The following is a 23,935-nucleotide window of genomic DNA, read 5'->3' on the forward strand; positions in this document are numbered from 1 at the left end:
ATATATATATATATATATATATATATATATATATATATACACACACACACACACACACACACACACACACACACACACACACACACACAGATATACTGTACAAGTATGGATAACCTAAAATAAAAACACAAGTGTACACATTGCAGTTAAAGATATGTATACAGATACATGAGGATAACCTATCAAATCTAATACTTCAGTAGTATTTTATGTAAATATTTGTCTCCAATATTACTTTACATTTTTTAATCTGTACATACTGAGTCACTGATAAACCATAGTCAAGTTCCCTGTGTGTGAGTATAAAGCCTGACTCCGACACTATAGTAGTGTAGTATTATGATAACTGTTCTCTAACATGCACTTTTTTAATTGATATTGTGAAAAACGTCCTGTGAGTATTGTGATAGAAGTCTTCCACTTTGCCCAGTCCGTAAGTTTCACAGAGGAATTTCACTGAAACTAGTACCCCCACCCCCCACTCCCACCCAATACACACCCTTCCCACCCATTGATGTTGCTCTCTGGTTGACTGTCATGCGTGTGGAAATGTATAATTAATGATCAGAATCCTTCTAAAGTTAATTGAATTATATTCATAGTCATGTAAAGTTAATCATGCCTAACTTCCCCAGCTTGTTTTTATTTTCATAAAACTCCCTTCAATATTTCTGACCTGTAAGGTCATGCATTTTGTCAGGGCATGACGTTGTCTTGTTTTCACCACAGTGGGGCCTTCCAGAAAGATAAGATAAAACAAAACAAAACTTGATTCATCCTGGAGGAAATTGCTGTGCCAGCAGGGGCTCAACAACATTACACAGTCGAGGAAAGAAGTACATGAAAAAACAAGTAATATGAGAAATTGTAACAAAAATAATAAAACGATAATAGATGCTTTATTTATCCCCGGAGGGAAATTGCGGTGTCACGGCAGCACACATTTAGAAAAACAGTAGAAAATAAGAATAAAGTAATAAGAATAAAAACAACAACATTTAAAGAAATGTGGCAATATGGGATTGGGAATAAGAATTTGCTCAAAAATGGTCAATATAGGATAAGGGTTTAAAAACTGACTAGAAGATATAACAAAAAGTAGTAATTATAATGTTCTAATAGCATTTATACAATACATAATGTAGCTGTGGATTGCAAAAAAAAAAAATATTTTATTTTTTATTTTTATTTTTATTTTTTTTATACTATTTTAGGTTAGGTTGCCAAATTATTTTTCCTGTTGTTTTTTTTTGTGTGCTGGTTAATTTTTAGTTTTCTAGATTGTATTTATTGGGATTGGTCTATTTGCCAAATGTTCTGTCATCTGTCTGTCTATCTTTATTAACTGTTGCATACTTTTTCTGTTCCAATGTTCACAACACAAAAATAACACCGAAAATTCTTAACCGCCATTACTTGGATGACAGTTGAATCGGCGACTAGAAATTCACAATTGTGACAGCCCCGAGTAAAGCCGTTCACAAGTAAAAGTTGAATTATCATCACCTCCACACTTACTTAAAAACCATTCAGATCATTTACGGCTGAAATGAAATGACAGCAATTTGAATATCAGTCGCCCTGCGGCTCGTTCTGGTGTCCTCGCCATTCAAAGAAAAAAAACTATAAAGCCATTACGCTTCGGGCATTATACGTCACTTCATTAATGAAATAATCAAAGCCGGGCGTGCTCTCTGCTGCGGCCGGGTGTAAAGAGTCACACGTTGTCTGTTGTCCACTTTAAATAACAAGGACGCTCGTTGTCACCCCTTATCAGCTGGAACGGGGGGAGGCTGATCAATTAGAATATCAATACTGTGCTGACACACACACACACACATGGGGTATAGTATTATGTATACAGGGCTGTCTAGGCTGAAACCTGTTTATTGGGGGGCATTGGAGCTCGGGTGTGACTACCACCCACATGTTGATTGGCATATTTAGCTTTTAATAGAAAGCCGAGTGGAAGCTGGTTTCACTGCAGGAAAGTGGAGACAAAGCAACCGGTGGAAAGACTGCTGTGTTCATGCACACACACTGGAGTTTCACCGATTGGCATTTGAAAAATAGATAGATCGATCGATAGATGATTTATTCATCCACGAAGGGAAAATTGCAGTGTCAGCAACAGCTTACATACAAAAAGACAAGAAGAAAATGTCAATATGGCAAATGTAGAAATATACATTGATTATATACATATATGCATATAAATTGCTTCAACCCAAACTTTGAGGCAGGAAAGGAAACACTCCTAATTCACCTTTTATTCGCAGCAACATCTTTCAAATTGGCTTCAAATTTCCCTTTAATTTTGGATGGAAATATGATTGGCGTAAGCCCAGATATTTGTGGCGGCTCCACTTGGGAAGAAGAAAAAAAACAAAATACCTTTGTATACACAGTGGTCATGGCTTTTTCTCAACAAGAAACAATCGGAACGTTTATTTTTTTTTAATTTTTTACTTTTTCCACGCTACCTCTCGTTAAGGCTCAGCATGTCTCCCTGTCCCTATTTTTATAAAAAGGCCATTTTTGTATTGTACAAGGTCCAGTTTGCCCGTATTGTTGCTGCGTGAAATTCTGCAGAAATGTTGACAGTACAAACTTTTCCCATCTCCCACTTCTCACTACTGTTTAGTCACATGGAGTCGTCCGCTGCGGGGGTGGGCGTGGCTCAGAGCTCTCTGAGCCACGCCCACCCTTGGACCGGAGCGGATAGTGGGCGTGGCCTCCGCATAGCCCCGCCCACTGCCCAATATATTACCACCCTCCCTCCCTGGGGCTCAGACCAAAGTTTAGAAAGTGTGCTCGTGTGTGTGAGAGAGCCCTGTCCCTACAGGGGAGAAACACTAGGAAACACAGGGACAAGTTTTCAGTATATATTAAGTAGGGTGTGGGTTTGTTTTTTTCTTAAACTCTCAGTTTTTTGTTTTTTTTTAGAAATCATAGTCTTTCTAATGTGGATTACTCCGAGCTGACCCCCGTCAGGATTTAAGTGGATATTGTGTTTCTGCTGAAAGCTATGGTGGCTTACGATGAACTGGGTAGCTTGGTGCCCATCAAACGGACTCTGCAAGTGATAGACTACCAGAACCAGGCCAGCAAAGAGTCAGAGGTGAGAAACTGCATCTGCGTTTTTTATGTTTATTTTTTTATTTTGGTGATTTAGAATCCGAGCGAGTCTCTGTCACGGTCTTGTGGGTATCGGTTGAACCAGAGCTGCCGTTCAGGTGAAGTCACCTCATTGTTTTATTTTTTTAATCAGCTGTGAGTAAATCAATGCCTAGCCCTGCTTATCTCACCTGGACACGCAGGGTGTGTGTGTGTGTGTATGTGTGTGTATTTGTGTGTATGTGTGTGTGTGTGTGTGTGTTGGACTTTGTACCTCCTTGAGGCTTGAAGAACAGTGCGTGTCAGTTCTGCTCCTGCTGTGATCTGACCCGACGTGGCGTAAATCACAGAGGGCTGGGTGACGGCGGCGCCTCTGGGTGACGGCGGCGCCTCTTGGGTGCCTCCGCCAGGGTGCTGGTTCGGTGTGGGTGTAAACGGCAAACGATACAGCTGTCCCTTCAGGACAAACCCCCCCCCCCCCCCAACACACACACACACACACACACACACACACACACACACCTGGGAGACAGCGACTGAGCCCTCTCTGAATTTCCCGTCAAACCAGGAACTTTCAAGTACAATAGCTCAGGTTGACAGTGATGCTAATTGACCCCAGACCCCCACCCCCCCACCCCCCAGATGCAATCTGCCTGGACGCACTTTTCAGGTGCGTTGTGCTCCTTCAGGGGCATTCCTGACGGAGTTCTTCTCCTGCACGATTAAGGAGGGGGGGCAACTGCACCTGCACCAGGTGGGGCGTCCTCCTGGTTCTCACCCAGACGTAGACATGAGTTTCCCTTCCATCTCTGAACCTCCTCCCTTCTCCTTTTTTTTTTTTTTTTTCTTTTTTTTGGGGGGTTTTGCGGTTGTCACCCGGGAAAGAAGCGACTTTTCCGGAAGCAGAAGTTGGGTTGCCGGTAAACCTCTGGGTTCGAAGCAGAAGTGGAAAGGGCATCGATTCGCGTAAAAGGGAACCACTCCAGCTTCCCCCATTTCACAGGAGGCTCGGCTCGTCGGCTCCCGCCCGCAGCGTTGAGCCAAAGGGGTCGGCGTGCAAGCCCCCTCCTCGCGATCTACGGTTCTGGGGACACTGGGGTGGAGTTGGTATGGACCGAAAGTCTGAGTGTGGTACGCTGAAACCAAACCCCCACCCACACTCTTAATATCCTCTGTCAGCTGGAGCCGTGCTGTAATCGGGGGAGCGCACGGCGGAACAGGGGCAAAGCGGCGGTATTAGTTCGCTGCACGCACATGGGGTTTCACATCAAAGAGAACAGAGAGCGTCTGGGGGAGGAGGGGCGGGGGTGGAGGGGGTGGGGCTGGGTTCGAGGGGACTTTTTGGGAGCCTCCGCAGACCAAACAAAAAAACAAAAAGACTCCCAGCCCTTGGAAGTTTATGAGTTGGTAATCCAGGGTCAGGAGTTTGAGGAAGGCCACATGTGTAGAATGCAAGGGGGCCGCTGGAAACGTGAGTCGCACACAAACCCCGGATCCGACCCCGGTTTCCTGCGCGGAGCGGACTCGACTTTTACGGCATGGAGTTCTGGTCACACTGTCAGGAATAGAATGCTCTCTCTGTCTCCCTCTCTCTCTCTCTCTCTCTCTCTCTCTCTCTCTCTCTCTCTCTCTCTCTCTCTCTCTCTCTCTCTCTCTGTCTCTGTCTAGCGGCAGATAGGGATTTTTTTTGGGGGGGGGGGGGGGGGGGGCAAAGCGCAGGACCAGTGCGGCCTTTTGTTATCGCAGAGCGCTGCTCTCCAAAGGGCAGGAAAATCACAAAGGGTGACACGCGTTTCCAATATTGACTTTGGGAGCGCCCCCGCCACTCATGACCCAGCCCCCCCGCCGACACACACACACACACACACACACACACACACACACACACACACACACACACTTGGGAGCAATACACTTCCTCCCTCCGTCAGTCATCCCACATGACGCTCTTTGTTATAGCGACACTCTGCACTGTGTTAACCAGGCAAATAAATCGACCATTTTACATAATTCTTTAGGGGGGAGGGGGGAGGGGGTTGGTTCTGGATTCCAGCGGCTGGCCTCGCCGCATCTGCTTTGTCGTCAGAGCGGTGGCGGTTGCGGTCTCTCCTCAGCCGTTCCGGCGGCGGCGGCTCTATCTGTGAAGCGGGGGGGGGGGGGGGGGGCTTTTGGCGCGTTCCACAGAGACCGTCTGACCCGCTCCGCTCCGGCCCAACCCGCCCCAGCCCGGCTGCGGGTTCTGTGACCTCTTTACCGGCGCTGCCTGCCAGACAGACTGTGCAGATCTGTTGCACAGCTGCTGGCGGAGCCTGGAGGGCTGAGCGGCCGCTCTGTTATTTTCAGTTTTCGCTGAGCCAAGGAAACCCCCCCCCCACCCCACCTCCGCCCTGAGTCAGGAGGAAAAACAAGAGCTACCCTCTGCAGAATCATTATTATTTTTAATTTTCTTTAACCCCACCCCCATTCTCTCAAAAAAAAGGCCTAATTACAAAGGTCTCGAGTCGTCATGCACGTTCCTCTTTCTGAAATCACCACCTCAAGACGTGCAGCAGCGCTTTGATTCCTGCTGCTGTTGGCGGCATCCCAAGCACCCCCCCCCCCCCTTTCTCCCTCTGCTCCGGGCCGGGTGGAGGTGGTGGGGGGTGGGGCTGCCGGGGCCCACCTGGCCCAGGTGCGGTACTGCTGCTCTCACGCAAAGCCGGGGAGGGCGGCCTGTCCAGACTCGCAGCTCCAAGACACGAACCCCACGCGACGCCTTGGGTCGGACAAAAACCCCCGTCTCTCTCTCTCTCTCTCTCTCTCTCTCTCGCTTGAGGAAGCCGGAGAGCCGACAGTATCATGAACCATTTATCTCGCACCCCGCTGCTTGAGTGATGGAGCAGAAACACTCCAGCCGAGAGTTCTGCTCCTATCAAGAAGTGTGTGTGTGTGTGTGTGTGTGTGTGTGTGTGTGTGTGTGTGTGTGTGTGTGTGTGTGTGTGTGTGTGTGTGTGTGTGTGAGACAGGGGGGCAGCTGAGAGCAGGGCATTCCTGGCATGCCTCCAGCCACCCCCCCGCCTTCCCCGGGGCCAGATAGTCGCGATCAGAGAGGGTCTTTGTGCTCGGGGAGCCCACAAGCCCCTGGCCTGGGACCCTCCACATGATGGAGAGAGCAGCTGTTGGGGGGAGAGGGAGGGAGGGAGAGGTATTCCTCTTCCTCCGCTGACTAGACACCAACATGTGTCTGTCCAGGCAGCACATGTTGGCTGGAGGGAGGGGGTTGGGGGGAGGGGGTGGGTTGGCGGCTTCTGGTCCAGTCCTTATGACCTCATACTGCAGCGATTGGAAATTCCACCATCCAAAAGCGTAGAGTCGCGTTATTTCAACTCCGCCGCCGTTGTGTTTGGTGTCTCTAATCACGTGTATGATGAACACCTTCTTCCTGTCCCCGTCCGTGGCTCTCCTCCTGCAGGAACCCAGCACCAAGCGCGTCCGACCGCTCGGCAGGGTGACGTCGCTAGCCAACCTCATCTCTCCGGTGAAGAATGGGGCCGTCCGGCGTTTCGGCCAGACCATCCAGGTGAGTTTCGCCGCCCGGGGCTTTTATTTTTGTGTTTTTCTGAGCCGGCTCCGCGCTCGGGTTGAAGGGATGCCCCAGTTGTTTGTCGGGGGAAAGGCCGAAAAAGGTGCATTTCCCCCAATTTCACAGCCGCGGGGCTCGTCGGTTCGCCGCGCAGCCCTTGGATCCAGAGCTGGGGCGTCCCTTGAGATGAAACATTTCAGCCGAGACGGTGGTCTTATTTGCCGGTTAACGCGAGCGGTGGTGGTTGTGTGTCCACAGGCCTCGTTCCGGGGCGATGGCAAGTCGCCGGGCGCGCCCCAGAAGCCCTGCAGCAAGGCGGCGGCCCCCACGCCGCCCAAGCGCCGCAACAGCACGCTGTGGTCGGAGACGCTCGACGTCCACCAGAAGGGGACCTTCTCCACCAAGGAGATCAAGAGGCAGGAGGTGAGAGGGCGTAGGGTTTTCCCCGGGGGGCGGAGGTGGGTGGGGGACCAGGGTACCCAAGCGCGTCACGGGAAGAGGCGCCCCGGGGTTAGAAGTCCAGACGCCGCCGCCGCAATGTCGAGCTTGTCTGGCTGGAGAGTTTTTTAATATTAAACCCAGAGGGCTCGCAGACAGGAATTCCTGCTCCGTTCCCCCCTAATTCAACCCCCCCACCCCAGACACACACACACACACACACACACACACACACACACACACACACACACACACACACACACTCCTCCGCCAGAACCTTCTTCTCGACGACGGGTTTCTCATGGCTGCGCGATGTTTGCGCTAAATGGGCGCTAAAAAGCCGTCCAGGGCTCCGCTCCACGCCCACTGCAGTTTCCAAGTTTCCAGACACACACACACACACACACACACACACGCGCACGCACATATGAACCGACCGTCGGAGGCCGTCTTTTGGTTTTGTGGGAAAATCCGCTTTTCGTCCTTCAAACCCAGAATCCCGTCCAGAAGGGCAGCAACAGTGAGGTGGTCGTGACAGGCTGCTTGTGAGCCGTGTTGGCTGCCTGGCAGGACGCCCCGTTCAACCAGCCTCACCAGGGGTGGGGGGGGGGGGTTTGAATCATTTGGTAATGTAAGAATGTGATGACATCCTGTTTCACTTTGTTTTAATGTCTTGTTTTTTTTTTTTTTTTTTTTCCTTTTCATTACCCCCCCCCCCCCCCCAGGCCATATTCGAGCTCTCTCGTGGAGAACAGGACCTGATTGAAGACCTCCAGCTCGCACGCAAGGTCCGTGCTTTTTTTTCATTTTCGGGTGGGGGTGGTGGGGGGGGGGGAGCGCTGCACGTAACGCAAACAAGATGAAATCAAACGGCGCCGGGGCCCGGGCCAGCAACTATAAAAAGAGAAACGATGCCTCTGTTTTGTTTTGATTTTTCCGACTCGCGTCCTTTTAAAGCCCTCGTTGTCGGAGCTATTCTTAGCCTCCGGAGTGGAAGTTTGTTCTTTTTGATTTATTGTGATTCTTTTATTTAAATTATTTTTATTTAATTTTTTTTAATGTCTTGGGCTTTTTCTCTCTCTCTCCATGCAGGCGTACCACGACCCCATGCTGAAGCTGTCCATCATGTCGGAGGAGGAGCTGACCCACATCTTCGGGAACCTGGACGCCTACATCCCGCTGCACGAGGACCTGCTGGAGCAGCTCTCCAAGGCCACGGGGCCCGACGGCACCGTGGGCCAGATCGGGAGCATCGTCGTCGGCTGGGTACGTCCTGCCCCCGCCCCCACCCTAGATTTTTGGGTTGGATCTGGATATGGTCCAGATCCTGTTCCAGGGTGTAAATTCTCACAGTACACATTTATTTAACCTTGCATATAATTTTTCAGTAACTCTTATTCTTTATTTTCTACCTTAATGTAATATATAAATATACATTAATTAATTAATAATTTAGTTTTTAACTTTATTTTATTAATTCATTTCTTTTCATCTCTTTTTTTTTGGGCTTTTAATTGTTCAGAATTCTGATTTTTTAAATTTTTTTTGTCCTTCATGTCCTCATTTATGTAGTCGTCGTAACAGTGAAGCACTTTGAGCTGCATTTAATGTATGAAAGGTGCTCATTTAAATATTTAAAATTCTTAAAAAAAAAGGTAAAAAATGTAAATCCTTGACTATCGTCCTTTATCCACTTCATATACAATTGTTGTATTCCGTTCATTTTACCTTTTCCCCATTTTATTGAACGTTAAACACTTTTTGCGTTTGGTAAAACATTGCGTGATGAATTAATATTACTGTCGCCGTCCTTCTTCCGTGCAGCTGCCCCGGCTCAACGCCTACAGGGACTACTGCAGCAACCAGCTGGCGGCCAAGGCGCTGCTGGACCAGAAGAAGCAGGACCCGCGCGTGCAGGACTTCCTGCAGCGCTGCCTGGAGTCGCCCTTCAGCCGCAAGCTGGACCTGTGGAGCTTCCTGGACATCCCGCGCTCGCGTCTGGTCAAGTACCCGCTGCTGCTGCGCGAGGTGCTGAAGCACACGGCGCCCGAGCACCCGGACGCCGCCGGCCTGGAGCGAGCGGTGAGGGCGCCGAAATTCAATGTTTCCGTTTGTTTGCGACTCGATCTAAGCTGAGAAAAGGGCGCCACGCCACTTCCTCCAAGTATTGACGTTTAGAAATGTTTGCGTGGTATCAAGACCCGCGGCTCATGGTGTTTTTGTTTGTTTTTTTGTTTTTTTGCGGCTCCCAGATCACCATCATCCAGGGCGTGCTGTCCGACATCAACACCAAGAAGGGCGAGTCGGAGTGCCTCTACTACATCGACAAGCTGGAGTACCTGGACGAGCGGCAGCGCGACCCGCGCATCGACCAGTGCAAGAGCCTGCTCTGCCACGGGGAGCTGCGCAACAAGAGCGGCACGGTACGGCACTTCAAATATGGACCTTCAGTGGTTTTATTTCATATCTTTCGTTTCTTCTTAATATAAACGAGTACATGCCCGTTCAGAATGTTAAGATATTCTAAGACGTTGGAATGGCACAGTGACACCACAAAATGTCATTGGCTCAGTCCAGTGTTCCACAATGGAAGTCGAAACTGCCAGCGAAAGTCAGGGGGGGAAGCTGTGACTTATTGTGACTCAGTCACGGAGCCCTGAAGCCCCGCCCCCACGCCCCCACGCCGGCTCGCTGGTCGCTGGTCATTGAAAGTTTATTAACATTGCACGTGTCACGGGTCCAGATTGTCCCAAATTCGTCACTGCACATCCTCGGGTCCCCGGCGATACACCCAACATGTCTGAAGTAGATTGGATGAACTGTTGTCGATATAATCGAAGGACATACAGACAAGAGATCCCTTCCTCTATATAATATATATATATATTAAAATTACATAAAAATATGTTTTTTTAATTTGAATCTATATACTGTGTGTGTGTGTGTGTGTGTGTGTATATATATATATATACTGTTTATATAAATGTAAAAAATGCAAGAAATTAAACAAAAAAAAATATTTAGGAAATGTAACATATAACATATTTATATAATATAGCTTATATAATAGAATAAAAAAAAATTTAATATGTGTAAAAATAAAGCTCCAGCCCCCCTCTGCAAGTCCTTCGCGGCCCCTTGGGCAGGAGTATGTGATGAGATGTGGCGGTTCTGACCCGCCTCCTCCTCCTCCCTCCTCCAGAAGCTGCACGTCTTCCTGTTCACCGAGCTGCTGGTGCTGACGCGGCCCGTCACCCGCAACGAGCGCCAGGGCTTCCAGGTCTACCGGCAGCCCATCCCGGTGCAGGACCTGGTGCTGGAGGACCTGCAGGACGGGGACGTGCGCATGGGCGGCTCCTTCCGGGGCGCCTTCAGCAACAGCGACAAAGGTGAGCGCCCGAAACCAGTTGATCAAATGTATTTTATTTATTTATTTTATTTGTTTCTTTTGCCAAGCCCATTCAACATTGAAAGACATTTCAATGGCACAGTTTAACGAAATGTCAAAGATTCAGTCCCGGGTTCCACAACGGAAGATGGAACTGCCGGTTGAACGTCACATTTATTGTTTTATTTTTAAATTCAAACCCTTTCTTTTCCTCCCCCTCCAGCGAAGAACATCTTCCGGGTGCGTTTCCAGGACCCGGGCCAGGGCCAGTCGCACACGCTGCAGGTCAACGACGTCTTCCACAAGCAGCAGTGGCTCAACTGCCTCCGCGCCGCCATCTCTGTCCACCGGCCGCCGACCGCCGCGCCCTCCCCCTCCCCGGCCCCCGCCCCCGCCCCCGCCCCCGTGGCCCCTGGCGGCGACGCCCGCGTCAAGCGCCGCCCGTCCTCCGCCTCCGCCATCGTCCGCATGGAGGAGACGGACGAGAACGACCGGCCGCGGGCCACGTCCCGCTCCGCCCCCTGCTCGCCCTGCCGCGGCGACCCCGACAGTGTGAGCGTCGGCAGCGGCGCCGGCAGCCCCGCGCCCAGCGTCGCCTCTTCGTCCTCGTCCTCGTGCTCGTCCCCGTCCCCGTCCTCGTCCCCGTCCCCGTCCCGCTCTTCGTCCTCCTCGGGGTCCACGCCCCCGCTGTCCTCCCCCCCAACGTCGCACAAACCCAAAAAGGACAAGAGGTCTCTCTGTTCGCTGGGGAAGAGAAAAGAGACGATGGTGTAAAGCGGGAGGAACGGGAACAGGCTCCCCCTCAGGCGGACATTTTGCCTTTTTAAATCCTTAAAAGAAAAATGTCATTATATGTTTTCAAACGGTAATACATAAAAATGAATAAGGAGGGACGGCGCAGGAGGAGAGAGAGGACCTTTCCAGACTTTTTTTTATTTGCGTCCCGTATTTATGTGTGTACTCGTACGGCAGTATTTCGGCAGCTATTTACCTCTGTGGATGCAGTATTGTGAAGAGACTCGAAGGGAAGCATCACGTCGGCTGTTTGTCCACGACACGGAGCTCGTGCATCAAATTCTGTTTACTGTTGTTTTCTGTTATTTAAACATTTATTTTGATTAATCTTTTTGTGGACGGGGGAGGTGCGTGGGGGGGGGGTGTAATTCAATTTTTACCTTTTTTTTTTAAATATTATATTTTTATTTTACTGTAGCTCTTTTTTTTTGGTTACATATTTGATTTTTTTAAAGCAGCACTGTTTGTAGGTCGTAGCTGAAGTTATTTTGCGGGGGAGGTGAGGAAAAAAAATAACCTAACGACACAAATTACTATTAAGTCTGATTATACATTTTTTCCTGGTGGATAAGTCTTATTTTTGTACATTCCTTTTGAAAAAAGACAAAACCGATTTTTAAAACCTGGACAATTAATATTTTTGTTTTTCCTGCATCCACTGCAGTCAGAGGCATTAGTTTAATTAACATGCAAACGTGGATGTGTGACTCTGCGACTACACTGCGAAAAAAATAGCGATTTAAAAAAATATATAAATACAAATTTATGAAGACGAGAGGGGACGACGTTTCATTCGGCGTGAAACGAATTCCGACAACTTTTGAACTGAGCCATGTTGGTTTAAAAAAAAAACAAAAAAAAAAAACGCGAAAAAGAAAACGACACCGATCCGTCACTTTTTCAATGTTGCATCTTTTGCGTGGAGCTGCAGTTGTCGACGCCGCCGCCCGCTTTCCGCCCCCGGGAGCAGCAGAATGAACACGCCCGCGGCCGTCGAGTAGTGCAGCGGGCGGGTATGAAATCAGTCCCCGGGGGCGGGGCAGCCGGTCGGGCGGAAACAAAAAACAAAACAGGAGTTGATGGCGGGGATGGGAGAGAATGTTGACTTGGAAGTTTTGATGGATGGAAGAAGAGGATGATAAGGAAACAATGGATGGAAGAGTTGAGTTGGTCACTGGTCAAAGACCAGTGAGATTTATTGGAATTGGAATTTATGGGAAGGGTCAGGTAGGGGAAGGGAGAAGGGAAGGAAAAGGATTCTGTAAGTGATGAAGAGGATGGAATGCAGACCGTTTTGGTCTTCAAGGACGCTTTTAAAAAGCCAAACACGAGCTAAAAAGTGAGTGCACTGCCACAGCCTGTATGTAAGTGGTGTAAAAAAAATAACACGGAATACAAACAACGACAATAAAGATTTGTTTAAGATTTGCATCCAAGTCTCCCTGGTTTGTTGTCTTTATTCACGTGGCCGTGTGGATCTCCAGATGTCTTCCTACGCAAAAAAAAACGAGGCTTAGCTTGCGGAGCTGGTTCTGTCAGACAGCTTGACGGCGCCACGCGCTTCCATGCCCTTTTTTGGCTGGCCCGTGTAAGCAGCCAGTCCCTCCTGCATGACCTGCTTTGCTCCGCACCCTCCACCTCCTCTGCATCCACCTGTCGGGCTCTGCTCTTCTATCCACTGTCCATTTGAGCGGAGTTTAAAAAAGCCACTAGGATTGATTCACCGACAGTTTTTGTGTATATTCATTCTAGTGTCAGACTTCAGCCTCCCAAACAAACAATTACTGCCATTGGGTTCGGAAAAAGGATAATACCTTGAATTTGAGCACCTCCAACTTGAGTTGGAGATATACATTGTATATGACGTTTACTGCTTACCTAGTTTTTCTTGCCTAGAAAGGTCACAACCACGTGGGTGCCAAGAAAAGCACATTTCCACTTTTAGAACAGTCCAGGAGCAAGCCTCCGGAGCGGGACAGCCTAATGCGCTCCCCTACTCCAGTGTCAGGTTTCCCAAACCCTTTTACCGCACCATGAAAGGTACAACTGAAAGAGCTGAGAATGGAGGACGCAGGAGTCATTCAGTCTATAAAGCAACAGTTATGCAATGTGAAAATATGCCACGGTTCACAACTTCGGAGCCGATTATAATCTGTTGTACCTCCAGAAGAGAGCGACAAGGGAGGCTGCCTCCCTCTACTCTACCTTCACTCTAGCTACTTCTACCCTCCCTCTTCTGTACTCTACACTAGCTCTACTCTACCTCCCTCTACTCCCCCTCTACTGTACTCTACTTCTACTCCACCTTCATGCTCGCTACTTCCACCCTCCCTCTATTCTACTCTACCTCTATAGTACCTCTACTTTACCTCCCTCTACTCACCCTCCACACTACCCTCCTCTACTGTACTCTACCTCTACACTACCCCTGACTCTGCCTCTGCTCTTCCTGTACTCTACCTCCACACAACCTCTACACTACCTTTCTCTACTCTGCATCTACTCTACCTACTTCTACCCTCCCTCTCCTGTACTCTCCCTCTACACAACCTCTACACTACCTTCCTCTTCTCTACTCTGCATCTACTCTACCTACTTCTACCCTCCCTCTCCTGTACTTTACCTCCACACTACCTCTGACTCTGCCTCTGCTTTACCCCCCTTTACACTTCCTGTACTCTACTCTGCTAGTTCTCTACCTCTACTTTACCTCCCTCTACTTCTACTCTAACTCTACTCTCTTGCTTTGGTGTCAGGTTTCCCTTAAACCCTTTACTTTTAGCAGAATCATTAACACAACAATTGGGCACAGCGCGCAACTTCATTACTTTGGAAGTATGACAACAATTATAATTATTCGGTATGTAATAATTCAAGCTGAGTGGTCGGTAGGAGTTTCCCTTCAACACTTTTAACGTCAGGCATTAAGTGTCGATGGAGCCGGGCGGTGTTTTTCTTTCTGCCGCATTCATTTGGGTCTGCGCTGGTCTTTCCTTGCCAAAACCCACACTTGGATTGCAATTTGACTCGGCAACGGCCTCGCTCTGTCTCTCCGAGGTGTGGGCGCTCTCGAGTCATTGCCTCCTGCTTTCCACAAGCCAGAGCCACAATCAACACACTTCAGCAAACGACCGCTCTCGTGTGCTTTGCCCAATGGAGCAGTTTGGCTTTGACCTGCTCCCCAAAGCCGCAGAGAAGTATGAAAAACTTGGAAGTTGATGATCTAAATATGATCTAAATGGTGCCCGCAAATACGTTGTTAAAGACCCGCATGTCATTAAAAAGTATATGTTTGGCCGATTTCAAACTCAAACCATACAAACTGTCATGAATCCTGGCCTTGAAAGCCACAACGATTATTGTTTGTTTTTGTTTGCTTCTGCGCAGCTTGCTTTAGTTACGCGAAAATGGTCTTTGGTCAGTCGGTCACTTGATGAAACCTTTTGCGAGCGATGACTTCATGGTTTTCAGTGTCAGTACACGAAGAACAAACAAACATTGCCAATTCATCTATTGCTGTACTGCGCCGCTAAAGATCAAATCCATAAATCTGCCCGGTAGTCTTTGGGCTTAATATCAAGACAGAGGCCGTGGAGCATGGCTAAGACTGTTTTGGGATTTTAATGCTCCTAAATTATCTCGCACCCACTAGATGAGCATAGGACTCGGTGTGATCTTTCAGGGTGACGTAGCTGTTGAAGTGCTTTGAGGTTTGTCCAAGAAACCAGGTTGACGTTCCCATGAAAGTAAGACCGTCAGGATCCTCTTACGTAACAACCAACCGTCACAATCGCTGCACTTTTGGATATTCAGGTACTTTACGTAACACCTGTAAAATATTTAATATTCACCATCTGTGACACCACCACAGTTATCCTACACGCAGAATTACCACAAATAAAGGACTCTGACTCTGCTTTAAGACAGTGTAAATTGCAATTTTAGCATTACTTTTTTTTTTTACCACAGATTGCAACCTATAATATGTATCTTCAGCAAAATATTTTATTCTTTATACAACAAATTTGTAACTATGAAAAATTGCACAAACAGCACAAATTGCACAACATTTTGAATCTATCTATCTATCTATCTATCTATCTATCTATCTATCTATCTATCTATCTATCTATCTATCTATCTATGTAGTTTAAGAGGAGTTTGAGCCAGAAATCAAATGTTTTTCCTTTCTTTTCTCTTCTTTTCTGTGAACCAGAGGAGGCTCGGACACACCAACCCGCCCATCTTCTCAAGACTACCAGAGGGTTCTCTCTCAGCAGCTCGTGTGCACGGTTGAAAGACCCAAACACCCAAAGAGCCAAAGGGCCGAAGGGGGATGACTGACTGACGCCACCAGCTGCGTCTCACACAGGTAATCCATCACCGCCACATCCCGCGACACTCAACCCCCTCTTCTTCCTCTTCTTCTTCTTCCACCACTGTCTACATAACATAACACTCTGGCTGAAAGCTCCCAGTTAACAGCCTTTTACGTACCCTGTTATCTAAGCTCGCCCCTGGGCCCGTCCGTCCACGCTGAGAGAGACGGGACCGGAGAAATCTGGTCAAACTGGGGAAGGAATTATAAGTGTTACCCCAGAGATCAGTTTGACCCAGTCACTCGCTTTTCTACTTTTGTATATACAATACAGTAGACATGCTACTCTATTACCACAGAAGTAGGAGAACTGAGTTACAATTATTGAAGAAGAATTATTTAATTAATGAACTCCTGAAACTGAACCTCGCTAACAATGAGCAATTGGAAACATAAATCCTATCTCTGATGTGGGTCATAAGTCTGGATTAATTGTGCTGTGGATGTGGTAGAGGGGTGGCTCCGGGATATCATTACCACCTGGTAAGAAAAGGATAAAGGTTCTGAGGGTTTTTCTGTGGCCCTGTGATGGGAGGCACGGGCTCCCGCTGCATATCCCACTAATGACCCACCTTACTCGCCTAACTTCAAACTTCTAGATAGGCCCTAACCCTTTTTGCCACAACAAGGGAACAATGCATCAGATCCTGTGTTGGCAGACACCAGGTCTTCACTAAGACTCAGTTGAACTGTTTCATCTAGTCTTCGCCATATATTTCACTTTGTTGTTGTTGTGTGTAGACTAGAAAGTTTAATATCCTGCCGACAGTTTTGGGCGTGTTTTTCCTGCGGCCTTCCTTTGGAGTGGTGGCTGGTGTTGGTGTTGAAGTGACCTTGGCCGCCAGGTGATCGACATGGACCTGTCTGGACTGGAGAGTATTCCAGGTGAGGGACAGTTTCTAGAAGCCCTCATCCCCCATTGACTGGACCTTTTGTCGGATTTCCCCCCTTCTCCCCCTTGCCGGTCGCTCTCACAGGTGAGTACTGCCGCATTTGTTCCATCCATTTGTCAACAAGGTATTTAACTCTCTCTAGTGCAATTGATTAGTCTATAGTGTATAGACGGGAACTCAGGCCTGAGCTGAGCCAACTATAACACAGCTAATGGGGGAGTGACAGATGGGACAATCAAGTCTATATAGCCATGGCCTCAGTCCATTACATTGTTATGCAGCCGGACCGTGGGTGATGAACGCTACTGAGCCAAGGCCAGGCATGCTAAAAAGGCCAAGCTACCCACCCCACACACAAGTCGCGCCAGTGTCAAATAAATCCTTGTCCTTAAGAACACAGTAACACGTTGAGTTGCTGTGTGTGGTTGCGCAGTTTCTGCCTCCACATCCCCTTTAGACTTGTGTAAGACACCAGTGAGTACGGTGGCCTCCTCCGGTGTCAATGGGCCAAACGCCACAGGGGCCGCTGGAAATCACCTAAATACAAACCTTTAATATCGGTTTACTTAACCCACGCCCTGGACCGCAAAGCCACAGAAAGCTTTAAACAAACTCTGGCACAGCCTGGGGGTAACCCGAGAGAAGCCTGGGGTCGAACTGGTTCATAACGCCACCTCAGTCAAAAACTCAACTCGGTGTTTATGTCAACACTCGCTCGGCTCGACTAGACTCGTCCGGACAAAACAAGGTTGGATCAGGGAGAACAGAAGGGCACGATCAGTCATCACTCACATGCTGCAAAAGGGACCTGTCAGCCCAGTGCGCTGTGCTTTTTGAGACAAATATCACCTCCTCTCAGGGATTTCCTTTTCGCCTCAGGGGACACGTTAGAAGAAGAAAAAAGAACCTTGAAGGACGACTCATAATGGTGTCCTAAAAATTGCCACCTTTTAAAAAGTCTAGTGTGGGAGGAAAAAGTACATACTTAATAATGTAGATACAATAAAGATACCATAAAGACAAGAAAGAGACATTGAAATGATGTAAAAAACAAGATTTCACTTGAGTATCAGGAATGCTCAGAGGTGCAATCGTTTATCAAAATACTTGGGTTGGTGTGCAAAAATCGGCCGCCCCGCCAAAGAGACTGTTGTGATCTGGTGGGAACGGCATCTCCACAGGAGAGAAAAGCCGTATCATCCGGGTGCGAAATAACCTCCCGTAGCTGCAGTGAAATAACTGGTTTGTCATTGTCAAAAATGTGTGCGGCTGCACCAGAACGACTCAGCCAAAGGATGTTTCACTTGGGAATCTGTTCAATGACCCCAACACTGACACAAAGCCACACCTTATTTGTTTTATAACTTAAATCGAAAGCTTTTAGCGTTTACAGCAAAGGCCGAGATAACATTTTGGGGGCTGTAGAATTGGAGCTATACACCTCTACAGCCGTGAGGAATAACATGACACATTAGTAGAAATGTTTTCTTTGAGATGTAGAAGAAAAGCTTTAATTTTCCAATATATAGCTTTCTAATGGCACTTGCTCTTTCATTTCCTCCTGGAGAGGCCTGTGGATTTAGGGATACGGAGGAGAAACAGCTCTGTTCAGGCTGAAAGACTGTTTTCTTTGGACGCAGGTTGGTAACACCACACCTTCCTGTCCGTTTCATCTTCTGAGTCCGTTGACGTGTGGAATCAATCTTTTACTATGTGCTGAGGCTGCATGGCTGAGATACAGCACGGGGCCGGCAGATTTGGTATTTTCTTTATTTTCGCTCGGTTTCCTTCCGTTTCAGGAGCCTGCTTCCAAAGGATATTTGTTGCTTTTTCGCCCTGGAAACACCCGACTGGGGAACAGATAAGAGATAAAAAAAAGCTGAATGCCTGGTTGTCTTCAGTTCAGCTTAGATTGTTCTGTCGTTCCAACACACCGTCTCAAAGTCTGTCAATAGATTGTGTGCTCTTTTTGACATCTGGGCCTGTGCATATCTCACCGTAGATCCGCTGAGAAAGAGACCTGCTCTTTCTAGGCCACGGAAAAAAAACGCCTGGGTGAGTGAGTGTGTCAGTAGGTACAACATGTACAGTAACAGTTGGACAACACTGGAAGGAAAAGTAAGTGCTGCTACTAGGGTGTCCGTCCTGAGACAGACACTTACTGTCTTTGACGGCCCTTTTAAGAAGGTCCCTGTAACAGCCTGAGGCGTAAACATTTCCCTTAAGACTTGAAAGATTTGACCTGTGCGATCATGAGCTTATGCGGCAGAAATGAAAGACTTGGTTCAGTCCAGAACGGTCCAAAGAGCATCCGCTCATCAGCAAAAGTATATGTCTTGGGGATCATTTTCAACTTCTATTCCCACTCCAGTGTCCTCTGTTTTTGGGCTTATGGCATATTTTTAAGGGATCTTTCCTGTAAAAGTCACCTATTCCTGTTTTGTATTTTTTTCCAGGGACTGTGATTTACAGGCGTTTCATACTACCAACAAAATGCACTCGTTGTAAGTTGCTTTGGACAAAAGCTCTCCTTAACCCTCCGACATAATATAATGTAATTTAATAGTAGTCTAAAAAAGGCTTCCCAAATAAGATTTAGACTAAGAAGGACTTCACCTCCTCCTTTCAAAACGTGCAGATATGGGTTGTACCTTCTACCTTGAAACCAGGCAAATATTTCTGAGCAGGTGAATTCCTGTGTGTTGTCTTAATTGTGTTGCAACATGGATAAGCCTGCATGTGTCCATCCATCCCATGCTGTGGCCGCACCCCCGCCCCTCGAGAAGTCACTGAGCCGTAAATACATTTTACTGCCACATAACTGCATTCTGGGATTTGTTGACTCCTCCAGAAGTACATTCTGGGAGTTGCTCTCAGATCAGGTTCCATCAGTTTTTGCAATGTTTTAAGCCAATCACTCACTTTAAAGCTTTGAAGAAAAAAAAAAAAGCCATAATTGCCATAATTACATTTATTTATTTTTATTTGTGATTGGTTGTCTATGGGTAAAAAAAAGTCGACCTGTGAGGTATTCCAGGAATTCCAGTCAAGCAAGGGCTCACAAAAACAAATCTCTTTGTCTATAACAAGTCACTTAATGCAACCCTAAAAAACTGAACAGAACAGAAAGTCTGTCCAAAAAAGATTTATTTACTTTATTATTTATACCCTATATACCCAGACCAATAATTGATCCTGTGCATAGAATCGCACATTGCATTTTCTGTATATTTTAATGTTTGAATATTTCTGTTTGTATTTTTCAGCTATTTGTGAACCCATTGGCAATTTTTCTTTTTATTTTATTTTCACTTTACTTTTATTCTATAAAATTTTATTTTTCAGACTGTCAAGCATTTTTTTGAGCATTAAACCCTCAAAAATTCCACACAAATTCCTCGTACATGAAAATGGCGGATTAAACTCGCTCTGATTCTGATTCTGATTCTGATGCAGTCTCACCAACTGCTTCCCCTCCCTTGGGGGTAAGGTGGTCTCAATCTTTACCCAGATTGTACAACGACAGCACCCAAATGTACCGTTAAAAAAAACAATTGTGCATGTTTTTTAAGATACTTCAGTCGTACCTGTCCCATGAAGAAGAACAAATCCAATGGTTAATTGAATTTCACATTGCAGACAGAGCAAAAAATAACGTAAGGCCAGATTTGGGGTTGATCTCTAATATTACAAGCAGCCGTTGGTAAAGAATGCAGGGGTCAGATGGTCCGACCCTTACAACAGATGGAGCAAAATGTTCTGTTAGCCCTCAGCATGGTCATGAAAGCACTGAAGAAATAAGATGATTTAGTGGACGACAGATAAATTCCGCCACAACCGGTGATGAAAGTCTTCCTCTGTGGCTGGCCAATGCAAATCTCTGCAAAGACCTGCAACATTAGCTCATTCAATTTATTTTCAACATGTATAGATAGACTATATCTAGATAACTACATTCCTTCAGTTAGTTTGATTAAAAGAAGTAAAGTTAGCAAACTCAATATTGTAGCAGACTTCCCCTCAATCGTAGTTGACGTAAGAGCAGGAAAACAGCTCATATAAATCAAGTAAAGAGGAAAGACCCACAGTTGGACTTTTCCTTTCTTGAAGACATGACCTTTAGCGTTCTGCTTTTCGACGACCGGGCGGAGGGACCTTCCTGGGATGGCAGGTTCACAAGTTCCATAACCCCAAAAACAGCTGAAGTGACCAATTACCAGGCTGTCACAGTGTTCAGGAGCGTAGACTAAACCTCTTCCTTTTCACATTACGTGGAGGTTGCTGTCGATTAGAACGTCAGGGAATTAACCGAGTGTCAACTGTAGACCTTAACACTGACTTGGGCCTGAGTTGGACCTTCTCAAGACATGAGACTGACTTGGGTCTCAAGATTTGTGACTGACTTGGGCCTGAGTTGGACCATGTCAAGACTTGAGACTGACTTGGTTCTCAAGACTTGAGACTGACTTGGGCCTGAGTTGGACCTTCTCAAGACTTGAGACTGACTTGGGACTGAGTCGGACCTTCTCAAGACTTGAGACTGACTTGGGCCTAAGTTGGACCTTCTCAAGACTTGAGACTGACTTGGGACTGAGTCAGACCTTTGCAAGACTTGAGACTGACTTGGGCCTGAGTTGGACCTTGTCAAGACTTGAGACTGGCTTGGGTCTCAAGACTTGAGACTGACTTGGGCCTGAATTGGACCTTTTCAAGACTTGAGACTGACTTGGGCCTGAGTTGGACCTTCACAAGACTTGAGACTGACTTGGGCCTGAGATGGACCTTCTCAAGACTTGAGACTGACTTGGGCCTGAGATGGACCTTGTCAAGACTTGAACCTGACTTGAGTCTGAGTTGGACCTTGTCAAGACTTGAGACTGACTTGGGCCTGAATTGGACCTTCTCAAGACTTGAGACTGACTTGGGCCTGAGTTGGACTTTCTCAAGACTTGAGACTGACTTGGGTTGGAGTTGGACTTTCTCAAGATTTAAGACGTTGCTTAGGATTGAGTAAAGTTGACCCGGTTACAGCTCTGAGACCCTCGAGCACTTGACCAATCCAGGGGGGATTCCGTTGATTCCAGAATAGGCGAAGGTTGCCACCATCCCGTGGGACACCCGAAAAGGTCTTGCTGTAAAACAAAATCGCATCTCCCGTAGTGTACATGTGTCTTGGAGGCATGATGCCTTTCTCCTGACCACACAGATCCCTAGCTGGATGGCCTGGCCCGGTGGAGGAGATGGGTGGGATTGAGCCCCTACAGGCATTTCTTCCTTCCCAGCTGTGTGGTCTTCACCGACCACCCCGCCCTCCCAGGCCAAATTGGAGATCCGTTACAAAAACAGGGGCTGATTGTCATAATTATGAGCTGAATTTCAAGACTAATCCCCTCATCCTAACCCCTCCTCTGCTGCCATTTGGCCACGGGTGGGGGGGGCGAGGACACAATGTGGACTTGATCACTTTAAGTCCAAAAAAAAGGGGGAGAAAGAGATTTGCAGGCAGGGGTTGGCATGGAGAGATGGGTGTTAACGCAAATCCCCGGATGAAAGATTGGTCAGGCTGATATCCCTCCGTCCTCCATCACTCCGCCATGGTGTGTTCCCTTTCTCCTCCTCCTCCTCCTCCTCTCCACCTGGTCCTGGGACACACACAGTGTGGAACATAGATTGGAGGAGGACTTGGATAGTTTCAAACCCTCCTCAAAACTGTCCTACACTGATAAATGTCACCCGTTTCTTTACAGCACTACAGGATAAGGCTAGTAAAGCGTGGTAGACCGTTTGGCAGGATTTGACATATCACACGGAATATGTTGACAAACTGTGACTTAATGATGATTTCGATAATAATGGGTTTTCCTGCCTTTCCTGCCTGGCCCGAGGAAAAAATATCCCCGCGACCTCTAGTGACCAAGAAAAAACAAGACCAAGGCAATCAATCAGAAGAGGGCAGGGTTTGGAGAAATTACATTGATTGTTGTGGAGCAAAGTTCAGGGTAAACCTGGATGTGGGGAAAAAACCCCCCAAAAAACAAACGTTGAAGTTTCAAATGGAATTCCGGGACTCGTAGTGTAACGGATTACCACTTTAAACCGTCAAGAACAGACTTGCGGTTCTACAGCGCTCCAGAACAAGAATAGAGGCCGATTTAACACTTTACACCGTCAACAAACATCAGAATCTTAATATCCAGCCTGGAAGTTGGGGTCCAAAAATAAACATGCAAACTTAATCAGGAAAAAGGTGAAGGCCTCACTGTTACTTCTAGTCCTCCTCCTCCTCCTCCTCCCGCTCCTCCTCGTGAGGAGGAGCCGGGTTGTATAACAGTGTTTCTGTTTTGGGAGGTGGAGGTGTGCAGGAGTCCATTGTCCTGCAGCGGCTCAGCTCTCTTGTAGACACTGGAGTTAAGAGCTTGGCAGCTGCAGTGCCGGGGCCAAGTCAAACACGCCTGTTTGTCAAAGAAAGAGAGAGAGGGAGAGAGAAAGAAAGAAAGAAAAAGAAAGAAAGGCTCCATGTCATTAGGTGGTGTTGTGTTTCATTGACTTTTATGTGTTAAAAAAAACATAAAAGGGGGGGGCGTGGCTGGTAGTTTTTGGTAAAACATATCCTACTGATGGTTTTATATTTTTTGTCATTTTAAGCATGATGAAAAACTTATATTACATTTTTTTTGTGCTGGTAGCCATCAGTAAATCACCAGTAAAAAAATGTCAATAATCTCCCAGGCCTTCTTCAAGCTATTCATGCTTGGATGAAAATACAATTTCAAATTTCATTTCAAACATCTTATTATTATACATTTAATATATAGATAATAAATATATTATAATATGCTATAAAATATATGATGGTATATGTTTGTAATTGAATATATTATTCAATTAAATTCCACATGTTTTAATTTATGTAATTATTCAAAATATGAATGATGTACATTATAATATATTCATGTTGATTAATCATTTATATTGTAATATATTACAAATATATATATATAATATATTATGATATACACTACTCACAAAAAGTTAGGGATATTTGGCTTTCGGGTGAAATTTAAGGAAAATGTAAAAAGTTCACGCTACAGTGATATTATATCATGAAAGTAGGGCATTTAAGTAGAAGCATGCAATGGTGAATTCCTCATCTCAAACAATGTATTGAAACAAAAGCCAACAACAGTGGTGGGTTTACCACAACAAAAAATGTCAATGTCTCAATAACTTGTCATGTGCCCTTGAGCATCAATTACAGCTTGACAACGACGTCTCATGCTGTTCACAAGTCGACTTATTGTCTGCTGAGGCCTGGCCCCCCACTCTTCTTGAAGGGCTGCCTTCAGGTCATTGAGGTTCTGGGG

At 46.8% G+C, this 23,935-nt stretch overlaps 1 protein-coding gene across 1 annotated transcript; it reads left to right on the forward strand.

The window, feature by feature from the left end:
* The first annotated feature begins 2,819 nt into the window (after positions 1-2,819).
* net1 (neuroepithelial cell transforming 1) lies at positions 2,820-11,636 on the forward strand. The gene is made up of 9 exons (XM_080022197.1): positions 2,820-3,121; positions 6,569-6,676; positions 6,938-7,102; positions 7,843-7,905; positions 8,210-8,383; positions 8,942-9,199; positions 9,370-9,540; positions 10,320-10,506; positions 10,729-11,636. Exons 1-9 carry the CDS (start codon positions 3,029-3,031, stop codon positions 11,277-11,279), a joined length of 1,770 nt encoding a protein of 589 aa, XP_079878323.1. The 5' UTR covers positions 2,820-3,028; the 3' UTR covers positions 11,280-11,636.
* Positions 11,637-23,935: the final 12,299 nt, after the last annotated feature.

The sequence above is a fragment of the Zeus faber genome (genome assembly GCF_960531495.2).
Source record: "Zeus faber genome assembly, chromosome: 21".
NCBI lineage: Eukaryota > Metazoa > Chordata > Actinopteri > Zeiformes > Zeidae > Zeus > Zeus faber.